Source organism: Protomyctophum bolini (assembly GCF_963924005.1).
Source record: "Protomyctophum bolini genome assembly, chromosome: 7".
In the NCBI taxonomy this organism is placed as follows: Eukaryota; Metazoa; Chordata; class Actinopteri; order Myctophiformes; family Myctophidae; genus Protomyctophum; species Protomyctophum bolini.
In genome coordinates, this window is record NC_137868.1 from 16,899,516 (window position 1) to 16,912,073 (window position 12,558).

General features: G+C 39.3%; 1 protein-coding gene across 1 annotated transcript; it reads right to left on the reverse strand.

The window, feature by feature from the left end:
* Nucleotides 1-1,719: 1,719 nt before the first annotated feature.
* On the reverse strand, nucleotides 1,720-12,005 carry LOC308318367 (trypsin-1-like; the record flags this gene model as incomplete). Its single annotated transcript, XM_080767895.1, has 6 exons — nucleotides 1,720-1,767; nucleotides 1,942-2,043; nucleotides 2,155-2,291; nucleotides 2,817-3,067; nucleotides 3,270-3,417; nucleotides 11,966-12,005. The coding sequence occupies 6 exons, from the start codon at nucleotides 12,003-12,005 to the stop codon at nucleotides 1,720-1,722; spliced, it is 726 nt and encodes a 241-aa protein (XP_080624021.1).
* Between the last annotated feature and the right edge of the window lie 553 nt (nucleotides 12,006-12,558).

A 12,558-nucleotide genomic window follows, 5' to 3' on the forward strand; every position in this document is an offset into this window, starting at 1 on the left:
AAGTCAACCCTGTAAAAAAGAAAACACCCATTCAGAGGTATTGGATCCAAAAGTCCATCCTTTCCAGGAAGTGACATCACTTTCAAGTTGCTGGAAAAGTCAGCCAAGTGTGCTCTTCTTTTAATGACTTTTCTTTGAGTTTCATAAAGTTTGACATAGGGGGACAATCACTCTGCGTCAACCCTGTGACCCTGTTTAAACGGAGTTATAAGCAATTGTTTAATTTAAAAAAAATCACACATAAAAAGTAGTTGTTAGGCTACTTGTTTGACAATAAAATGATGGACCAACCAACTGACTAACAGTCAAAATATTGAAGAGTGAATTGCTGTAACTTTATTATTATTACTTTGATTTTATTATACTATATTTATATCCTGTTACCACCCACGTTATTATTGATGATTTTATTAAGGCGTCGATGTGACCTTTTTATTTAACAGTTCTGTGGTTTTGCTTGTTTTGGTTTTGGCTGCATTGGGAGATAAGGATGGTAGCCTACTCTGCTGCCGACTTGTGTGCAATGTGTGCCATGTGTCTCATGTGTGCATGATTGGCTTGGCCTCTAGGCAAAAGCCTGTCAATCTGGATTGTTTTCTTGTGTCTAACAGTCTTACCATTTAATTAGTGGAGTCACAGAATAATGATATAATGATTTATCTGAATTGTTACCTTCAAACTCATGTGGGTTGAGCTATTTTCTCTGGTCTGCCTATATATCCACCCAATAGTTGTGGTTTAATTGTAAATATCGGATTGTGTTGAAACTTGATGAACTCGTTGAACTAAAGTCAATTATAAACCTAGATAAAATGTTTATAGACTTTTTTTAATCCATGCTTAAATTGTGATTTAAGATGCTTTAGGACTTAATTATTGATTAACCCATCCAATAAGGAAGATATAATTGAATCAGGAAAAGAAGGTTTATGGATTCGGTGAGAGATGACATGCAGGTGGCAGAAGTCACAGACGAAGACACAGAAAACGGAACCAGAAACTGACATTCTGCTGTGGCGACTCCGATGGGAATTGACCGCGTCCTCGTTTTTACTACCCTGTTTTTACTACCCCTAGGGCCGTCGCCTTGATGGCCCTAGTTACAGTTAGTTATCTTCAAAACTCCTACATTTGATCATCCATTTATTCCATGAGATTAGACCATAGACCATGTTATGGTTTTATCCAGAATTCTCTGAGGTAAATGAGTTGGTGTACATTTCCCATAATAGCCTATAGCCACTATAATGTTTTACTTAATATGGAATTGACCAGGCAATGTCAACATTTCCTTTTTTTTTGTGAGCTACCTGGTTTATACCTAAGGGCTATTACACAATGGAAAACATATTAGTATAACACTGCTACTATCACAAGCTACTATCAATATGTCTACAGTGAGCAGCACCAGGGCAGGAATTTCACAGGCCAGGAAGGCCATAGGGCTGTCGTTAGCCCTCAGTTTGGCCTTTTGTGCCCCTCCAAAAAATGACATGCCCTGAGGCCACAGTGGCCTTAATGAACCAGCTGACTGTACCACTGTCTCTTTCTTAATTTAAAACATCTCAGACCAAATCTGAATCATTATTTAAGCAAAGAAAAATGAAATGGACTTCACAGATAAAGTTCAAATGATTTATTTTCCAGTACAAAGGATGGAACACACACATGACATGATGATAAAGTGCATTAATTGAACTGGAGAATGATCAGGATCACTTAGTATTTGGCCATGGTGTCCTGCAGCCACTGAGTGAAGATGCAGACCTAAACAAGAGACATTAGGAGTTAGTAAATCACATCATTCGTCAATCCAACAGAAGTTAAACCTGACGTGGAATGGTAATTCTTCCAGTGTTAGCTTAAATACAATACAGAGTAAATAATATGATAGTTTAGTTAGTTAGTTATGATTAGTTTTCAGGTGGTTTTAAGTGTTACCTTGGCGTAGACACCAGGATGGTCCCTCTCAGCACAACCGTATCCCCAGGACACAACACCCTGCAGCTCACCGTTGCACACAACGGGGCCACCAGAGTCACCCTGAGAGGAGGGACGTGAAAATTATCCACAGTGGAATGATATCTAAATAATGATCAATGATGACAGAGCTACCTTATTATTGCATGAGTATGGAAAATGTTAACTACATACCTGGCAAGAGTCCTTGCCTCCCTCCAGGTATCCAGCGCAGAACATGGCGTTGGTGATCATGCCAGGGTAGGAGTTGTCACAGTCCTGCTCAGACAGGATGGGAAGGTCCAGGCACTGCAGCTTGTCGCCGCTAACGCCTGTGAGTCAAACAGATTTGGGGTGGAAAGTGGTTTGAATGACAAAGTGTAAAGATGCAACATTTATGACAATCTTTTCACTATAATTGTTAATGTCCAACTGTGTAATCGTGGTACATGAGTATATTCAGGAAAATGAATAGTGTTATTTTGAGTATCCAACATCTATCGCGATGAATGGATCGGTACAATACCGTTTCCAGCTACGGTGAGACTACAGTACATGCGGTTATCAGGTGCTGATTGACAGAACAGTGTATGAGTGGCTGTACACCGGGCCTCATGATAGATGAGTTAGTTAATTAATTATTAATGAATGTGTTTGCTTGCTTTCTTGTTATGTCTTGTGTCTGTTGTTGAGTTATGTCTGATAAAAATACAAATACAAATGTATATATAAAATAAAACATTTTCTGGAAATTTGTCGATTTTCCTCCCAGATGCATGATTTACTCACAGCTCATGGTGTTATTTTTTCTGAAAACTAGTTGCTCCAAAGATTTGTCACCCAGGTGCTATACTCACTGGAGCTCATGGTGTTGCCCCATCCAGAGACTAAGCACATGGTGCCAGCGGGAGCGCAGGAAGTGGGCAGAGCCACAGCCTGCACATACTGGTTGAGGGTGGCGGGTGTGGCCAGCTTGATCAGCATGATGTCATTGTTGATGTTGTAGGAGCTGTAGTTGGGGTGACGGATGACACGGGAGGAGGAGATGAACTGCTCGGTATTCTCGGTGACCTTGATGTGGTGCTCGCCAAGACGAACCTGAACGCGGCTGGAGAAGGAAGATATGAGTACGGGTTAAAAAGGTAAAATAAGGATAATACAGGTAGAGTAAAGGGTCTGTAGATATAAACACCACCACACACTTCTAGTGGGTCAAGATGACTCACAAGTGATTATTATTTTTTAATGGTTTCATGAAAATCAGACTCATATATTTAATACTGGCAAAAATGTTTCAAGGGTTGTCTTACGACTTGTAGCAGTGAGCAGCAGACACAACCCAGTTCTCGTTGATCAGGGAGGCACCACAGAAGTGGTAGCCAGAGTTCAGAGACACTGTATGGGGCTGGGAGTGTTTCTCACACTCATATCCTCCGACGATCTTGTCCTCCTCTGCAACTGTAAACGAGAATCAGTTTAAGTTTGCATAATTGAAAAAGCATAGTTATTTAGTTTAATACATTTTTTATATCCTTCTTACAAGCTTCCAATTGAAGTGGAAGTTTAGGTTTTCATTTAAAAAAAATGTGACTGGCCAAAAGTAAAATAAGTGTTGCACCACAAAAGTATTTCAGCCAATTTGGTAAACACTGACCACTAAGAAATCCATCTTAGAATCGGTATATTATAATTGTACAGTGTGGACAAAGCTCTTAAGTGGGCGTCCAGCACATGCATAATGGAACTATTTCTTTTTTTTTTTTTTTTTTTTTTTTTGGCTTTGTGATTTAAATTTTAGTTTGTTTTAATAATAATTAAACAAAGTCGCTTCAGTTATCGTTTCGTTTTTTATAAAGCCAAATATATATATTTTCAATTAAAGTTTTCGTTATTTCATTTATTATCTTCAATAACCCTGATACTCACAAGCAGCTCCGATGAGCATAATGAATACCAGGGACCACATGGTTGCTGTGTGATGCTGTCGATGAGAGTACAGTACTTCACCTGGACCCCTGGTTTATATACACAGTGGGTGAGCTGTGATGTTCCCCAGCTGTCCTCATTGGTCAGCAGGGAGCGAATCACCTGCAGGACGCTGAAGTTACTGTAGATCAGAGGTGCCCTAACCTTTTTGACTTGAGAGCTACTTTGAAAATGACATGCTCAAGCACAATGTACCTGAGGGGGCTTAGTTTGGAATAGTGGTGATGGTATTACATAATTATAAGACAAACGCACTTGGAATGGGAAATACAGGGGGGAAACTTTGAATTGTTATAGGGGTTTTCTTGTATATAACTTTGTAATGCTACTGATGTTTGTGATACAATACTTGAAAACAAAGTACTGCATTGTGGGTTTAAGCTGACAGGCCCTTTTTGATGTCAATCAATCAAGTCACACAATTTCTTCACATTTAAATAATATATTTTTAGGGCATGTCATGTGGTCTACAGCCTTTGTGATCTCCTGGTATACGATCTACCTTCTGGGCACCCCTGCTTTAGATCTTTTATTCCCAGAATTATGCAAAAACCACATTTCGTAGAAAAAAACAATGATTCTTGACAAATACCGCAATAAAAACCGTTGGAGAACTGTTGGAGAACCTAGTTGATGTAAAATGTAATGCTTTTGTGGGCCACAAATGTAAATAATAATAGTTATGTTTCTTTTCATATATATATATTAATCATATTTACCTTGTTGAAATGTGTTGAACAAATATAATATAAATTGTTTGCATGTGTGTGTGTGTGTGTGTGTGTGTGTGTGTGTGTGTGTGTGTGTGTGTGTGTGTGTGTGTGTGTGTGTGTGTGTGTGTGTGTGTGTGTGTGTGTGTGTGTGTGTGTGTTGACCTTTCAAGACTCGTAAAATAGTCTGTTGAATCTAGTCTTTTGGGGATAGTGCTGGAAAAATCAACTGTATTTTTGAAACAGTCCAAGTTATCTTATCTTTTCCTATGGTGTCAGGCAGAACAGGTGCTTTGAACGTTCTGGGACACCTCTATATTTAGATTCTAGAACTGAAGATGTGAAATGTTTGAGACACAGCTGGCTAGTTCTCATACAGTGCAGCAACATTTATTTCAGATAATATGGAAATATTTGTGAAGCTGAAGTTTAAGTAGTATGCAGTAGAATTTAAACACTACATACTGTATTATATTACAGAGTTTATTTTATAACAACACTGGAAAACATTATTCATGTATCACATTGTTGTGCAAAAATGTAAAACAGAACAATAAATTAACAATAAAAATTAACAAGAAATTGTAATTGTATGTAAACTGCAATAAATAGTAATCTAAACTGCCCACAAGATGGGTTATAGAGACATCATACATTTGGGAGTGTTAACATATAGTAAAATGCCATCTGTAATAATGACACATGGGCCAGTCGAAGCTGCACAAGTTATGTACTTTTCGTTATTAACACATCATTGTCATTTGGTTGGTTGTTGTCCACTTGTCACTAACCACTTAAAGTCTCATACTTCATTGCAGTCTTTACTTGTCCACCTGCCTTATTTCCCCCCATTTTCAACACTCTCTTTACCATAATAAATACATTACCTACAAGCAGAGTTGGGTGTAACGAGTAACGGAAAATCTCGTTACTGTAACGACACTACTTTGGTCGGTAACGAGTAATATAACGACACTACTCCTCCAAAATTGATAATCACACTACAGTTACTGGTCGCTGCAGCGCTTGAGTTACTCGTTACTTAATTGCGTCATGTGGCTGCTTTCAGCAGTGTTGCTTTGGACTTGGAGAATAATGCACACAACGGAGATGAGTTGAACATAAACAGTAATGGTGCGCTGGCAACGCACTAGCGGAGTCGCGGACTAGAACATGTCAAACCGGTGTCAGATCAGCAGCAGCACAGCACTTTTCGTTACTGTCGTGGACTCGTAGGGTGGCCAGACGTCCGGTTTTAGACCCACCTGTCCTCCTCCCACCTCAACCTCCGTTTTTTTTTGTAATATATCCTACAGTGCTTGTGTCATAAGCTCATAACTGTCATTTACGTCGTCTCGGTATTAAAATCTCCGCAGCAGCACTCCTCCGCTCCACACAGCGAGCCAGTATCCCACTGTCAAAGAGACAGAGCAGACGCTGGGGTGTTGCCATGTCCGTTTATTATAAGCGACTTTGGGCTTGTTTTATAATAGCCTATTTTGAGCTTGTTTTCATAGACATGGCTGCTTGTTTCTCTTCCAAAACCTGGTAACACTGCCAGTGGGAGGGTCGGTTTGTTTCTTGTAGAATGTGTACTTTGTTAGTTAATGCAGAGATGAATAAACCAAATATGTTAAAACTACATTTAATGAGCAATGGAGCAGGGAACTCCACATCATAAAGAAAGGGATCCTAAAGCACTGTGAACATATAGGCTACTGATTTCTCTCAGTCTCATTATTTTTATTTGAATATATTTGATTTGATTGATTGATTGAATAATTGATTAGAAGTTTGCATAGAAAAAGTTTTACAAGGTCAAGAGAACCACCGTTTGGAAAGGCCCATTTTGTTTTATTCCTCCACAACCTGGTAAAGAGCATAAAGACATATCTTGTGTATGTCCTCCTTATTAGGATTATAAAGATTTGTTAAGTGGTAAATTATGTGACAATGTGACAGGCAATGTTATGAAGTAACGCAAAAGTAATGTAACGAGTAGTGTAACTAGTTACTTTCTCCAGGGAGTAATAAAGTAAAGTAAGGCATTACTTTTTTCAAAAGTAATATGTAATATGTAGTGCCTTACTTTTAAGAGTAACGGACCCCATCTCTGCCTACAAGTACAAGCTCTAAAGTTTAGATCTAGGCTACAAGAGCTCGTAGATCGGCTATGTTCGCAGAATGTAGGCTAGTATGACATGCTCAGACTAGGGATGCTATAGATAGCTATTCACAGTGTTGGGGAAGTTACTTTGAAAGCGTAGCTTGTAAAGCTACAAGTAGCTCACCATGGCAGTAGCTTGATCAAGCTACATAGCTACCCCTGGAGAAATGTAGCTTGTAAAGCTACAGCTACATGGAAAAAGTAGCTCAGCTACTTTATATTTTTCAGCGTTAAATTGAGAATGTACATGCGGTGCATATGAAACAAAATATAATATCCTACAAAAAAGTCACATGCCACGATGCCAGCTGAAATATGCCTCTCAACAGTTTTATTAAAAAAAATAAAAAAAATAAAAAAGACTTAGAGACTTACACAAATAAAAGAGGATCTGTTGAGGATACTGTGTGTTATACATGGCATTTAATCGTCAATGTTAACACATCTTGGTTTCTTTTTTTTTAATACTGTTTTTATTAGGCATTTTTGAAAGACAATTTCAGATTTAGACAATGATAATAAGTAATTCAGTTAAATAAAAATGAAAAAAATAACAGGCATGTTAACACATCTTAACTGTAAAAAAAGAGACCCTTGTATAATGAGAACTACACCTACATTATAACTAAACAACTGTTACATGATGACATTTGATCGTCAACATTTGAAGACCCCTGTTCTAGACAGATTTTCCCCCATTAAAGAAAGGATAAAACAAACCAATTGTTGAGAATGTTATTAAAACGGGCATAGTCTTTACAGTCACACAAATAAAAGAGGATCTGTTGAGGATACTGTGTGTTTAAATGGCATTTGATCGTCAATGTTAACACATCTTAACTGTGAAAATAATAATAAAGGTCTCTTGATAGCCACACCTATAAATAAATCTTAACTTAACACAACCTAAACTGTAACTTAACTGTAAAAGAAAGTTGGGCCTATATTTTTTTATATGCCAGGGCAGAACCGTTTGTTGACGCGACACATGAGCAGTCTCTCAAAGTTCTTATCGGATAAGCGGTTGCGTTTGGCACTGAAAATGTCCTTGCCAACACTGAAAAGCCGCTCACATGCGGCACTGGATGGGACACCACTGTTGAACTTGTGGTGTTCTAGTGGGGGGGTTGTTCTAGTACAAGCATTAACACAGCAACCAATGGTCAAAATGAATATATTTATTTCATGTTATTGCCCAAAATTGTAGCTTGTAACTTGAGTAGCTAAGCTACCAAAAATTACCCAAAAAGTAGCTGAGCTACTTGACGAGGTACACCAATATGAATGTAGCTAAGCTACCACAAGCTACAGCAAAATGTAGCTAAGCTACGTAGCTCAGCTACATGTAGCTTAATACTCCCCAACACTGGCTATTCATGTGGTTGAGTAACTTTATTTTGCCATGTACATTCACATATAGCCTACCCGGAAGTTGTCCTCTCTATAACCCATCTTGTGGGCAGCCACTGAGCAGTGCCTCATGGGGACCAGCAGCTCCAGCCCTAAGGTCTAGCTGTGCTTACACAGCGCTTTTGTCAAGGGCACTGATAGGGGAGAACATGCATAATTGCAATCTTGACGAAGAGCCTTGTAGTTTTAATAACTACTTGGACACGCTATAAGTGCATAAGTTGACATAAATATGCAGTATGCAGTGATGCCAGTGACACTGCAGGGAAAATGTGGGAATTGGCATTGACTACATTGTAGAGAAAAGGGAAATATAAGAATATAACATTTTTCACAGGCAGTTTTGAGTTTGATGGTTCTGAGCGTCTCATTAATGTGTTACACATCTGATACATTTTTGACAAATGTTCTATAGAAGTAGCCAGTAGTTGATTTTATTAGGCTACGCCAGTAAAATGGTGTGCAGGGCTTTAGTGTTTGGGTTAGTATGCTGCCTGCTTCTAACAACGATTCCCAATTTGGATTCTACTGGAAATTGTCACTCAGTGTTTTGCACTTATTTTTGTAGCATTAATGGTACACTTATGCTGTCATGTTACAGTATTGTGTGTGTGTGTGTGTGTGTGTGTGTGTGTGTGTGTGTGTGTGTGTGTGTGTGTGTTTGTGTGTGTGTGTGTGTGTGTGTGTGTGTGTGTGTGCGCCTTGCCTTGCGTGTTTGTGCATGTGTGTGTAAATGGTACAGAGGTGGTGGTACCACCTAATACTATCTATTAATTAAGTCACATTTACTGTACTGTATTGTGCTGTAGGTGTTTATCCTTATTGTTATTGCTGTTGTCAATGGAATTGTTTCTGAGGGTTCCAAGTTGGTTGTCCTACTTTTCTTGTGTCCTGTAGGGACAGATTGCATAATATGGATACTTGGTTTTATGGCAATATTTGTTTTGGGCTGTAGTTGGACTGAATCTTTAAGCATTTGGCAGTGGGTGCTCATGCTTGGTCGAGTACTTATGTCTGATCTCAGAAATTGGCGTGATGAAAACTCTAGTCTACAGGGATACTCACGGGACGTAGGCTAGTAGTAACATTATGCTGTAGTTAAGTTACGGGTGCAGCAGCTTCCTGTAGCCATTGTTTTCAATAGCTCCCCAACATTTCATACACCGTCCAGCCATAGGTTTTAGTGTTGTTTTATAATGGTGTCATGTGTCATTGATGTCCCCATGTAGCATAGGAAAAGGTTATGGTAGGCCTATTGTAAGTGTATGTTTATTTTTATGATTCAGTATGATGATAGATGGGGTCATTTCAATCCACTTTGTATTCATACATTTCAATGGGGAGATGAGAGGGGAACATCATGGTGGACACAGGACTGAAAACATTGGCAGGAATTAAAAGCCTATAGGAACACAGTAAAACCCCTATATTTTTCTGTGTAAATATTAGTTAATTGTTTATTAAAGACAAGAATATAATACAAATTATAAGTGTCATGGTTATGGCCATGATTTAATGAAAAGTATCCTATCCATGGTACTTTATTGATGTTATTTATGTCATGGTCCACAAATAAAAGAGCACAGCAGAGGGAATAATTACTTTAAAATGCTTTATTTATTAAAAATAAATATATTAACCATAAAGGTCATGTTGGAGATCGAGCTGTGTGACTGATGTGGAGGCTGAAAGCTGGTATCAAACCTAGTTGCTGGCCATGGTGGCATGCAGCCACTCTGTGACCACACAGACCTGGAGATTAAACAATAGGAAATGTTAACACATCTACTACTATATTGTATCAAGTATTTGGAGCACAAATGCAGCATTTGACACAAAGGCCGTCTGGTACATAATCTTACTTCAATTGAATATACAACGAATAAATAAATGTCAAATGAAATGTTTCTATTCTTTGAATAAATTGGAATACTATAAAGATATGTAAGATGTTTGAGCCATACCTTGGCATAGACACCAGGGTGGTTCTTCTCAGCACAACCGTATCCCCAGGACACAACACCCTGCAGCTCACCGTTACACACGACAGGGCCACCAGAGTCACCCTGAGAGAGAGAGAGAGAGAGAGAGAGAGGCTAAGCAGTGAGGACCAGCATTATGTTATCTGCACGAGCTGTGCATTCTGGCACACAGTGACACAACTATGTTCACACATTTAAATGTCTGCTGAAAAGGGTGTATCGTATAGGGAGCCATACCTGGCAAGAGTCCATGCCTCCATCCAGATATCCAGCACAGAACATGGTCTGGTCGATCATACCAGGGTAGGAATTCTCACAGTCCTCATCAGACAGGATGGGAATGTCCAGGCATTGCAGCTTGTTCCCATCAGCAGCTAATAGTAGAAAGGACATGTATTAAAAATATATTTAGCAAATACTGTAGTTTAACACGACATAGCTGCATACTTTGTGGAGCCCCTATTCATCACTTGTTAAACAGATGATCGTCAGTGTTCCCTGTGGCTTCTAGCTTCTAGTCATATAAGCTATGTTAACTTTTAACGCTCTACATGGGAGCTACGTGCTGAGTTGCTACAACTCTATATATGCCTATCTGTAGGCTGGCGCACACACACACACACACACACACACACACACTTATTGTATAACACTTTGCAACATTGTTAAAAGGGTGCTATATTAAATACAATAAATATAATAACAATTGTTATAACGTTTTTGAAAACTAGTTGCGCCAAATATTTGTCACCCAGGTGCTATAGGCCTACTCACTGGAGCTCATGGTGTTGCCCCAGCCAGAGACTCTACACATGGTGCCAGCGGAGGCGCAGGAAGTTGGAAGAGCCACAGGCTGCACATACTGGTTGAGGGTGGCAGGTGTCTTCAGCTTGATCAGCATGACATCGTTTTCAAGGGTCCAGGAGTTGTATCTGGGGTGGCGGATGACACTAGAGGAGGAGATCATCTCCTCGTTGCCCTCAGTCACCTTGATGTTGTGCTCGCCAAGGCGCACCTCAATGCGGCTGAAGGCAGTAGAGAGAATCTGGTCAAGAAGTGTAGTGTTGTCATACATGAAGTCATACATTTATATTCATAGATTGTTACTTTACTATTTATCTTCTATCTACAGTTATGCAAAAGAGGCTGAGTGAGGGGGGGGGGGGTGGGTGGATAGCTGAAGGAAATTATATTTCTTTCCATATTTGTTCAGCTAATATGGTCCTGATTGTGGGAATATATCTTACGACTGGTAGCAGTGAGCAGCAGACACAACCCAGTTCTCGTTGACCAGGGAGCCACCACAGAAGTGGTAGCCAACATTCAGAGACACCTGATGGGGCTCCGAGTAGGGCTCACACTCATACCCTCCGACAATCTTGTTGTCCTCTGCAACTGAAAAACAGATTATGTTAAATTAAACAGGTCGTTTCGAGGAAGCAATCTGATTGATAGATAGATAGATAGATAGATCTCGTTCCTGCAGCATCGCAGGCGTGCATTAATGACGTTAAACCACCCCCTATTGTGTAATATTGGTTAATTACAAGAGTTTGCAACAGAAATGCATGGCTGGCTGGCCTTTTACATTTGCAATTCTATAAGCAAAAGATTTCAGTAATTGGCAAATAATATGTTCTCCCAGCATGTGAAAAGGTTATAGTGAACTACAGTACCATGGTTTGCTAGGCCTGGTTTGGCTTGTAATAAAGTGTGAAAGACGGGCAGCTGTGGAAGTATTTTATACTCACACGCAGCTCCGATGAGCAGAACAAAGATCAGAGACATCATGGTTGCTGTGATGCAGTCGATGAGAGGACTTCACCTGGACCTCTTGTTTATAAACCCATGCACAACCGTACTCTGCTACGCTCCCTGATTGGTTGAATAATAGCATAATTTAGAATATTGCCAGATACTGACAAGCTGGAATTGGCAGGCATCCTGAATGTTGATGCCAAGAGGCCAGTGCTATCTGGTAATAATCTTAACTGCAACAGATGTATTGTTCACATAATGTCGTTACTCATTGGTTGGTGTAATGAAAGACAGAAAATAAAACAGTACTTACCACCAACAAATACATCATTCTACATGATTACATCCATTTATAATTTTTACCTGATGTTGAACAAATGCATCAGACAAATAAATAATGGGATCCTAAATTTTAAAGAATCTCCACTAATGGTTCTCAATGTGGGAGCTGGGGGAACCTCTAATAATTACATTATTTTATAGTTCATTTATACTAAATTAACCCTTACAGATTTGTGGTGTAGGCCTACCTCTACAAATGAACCAAATAGACTCAGTTACCTACAGTAACTACAATACAATGAAT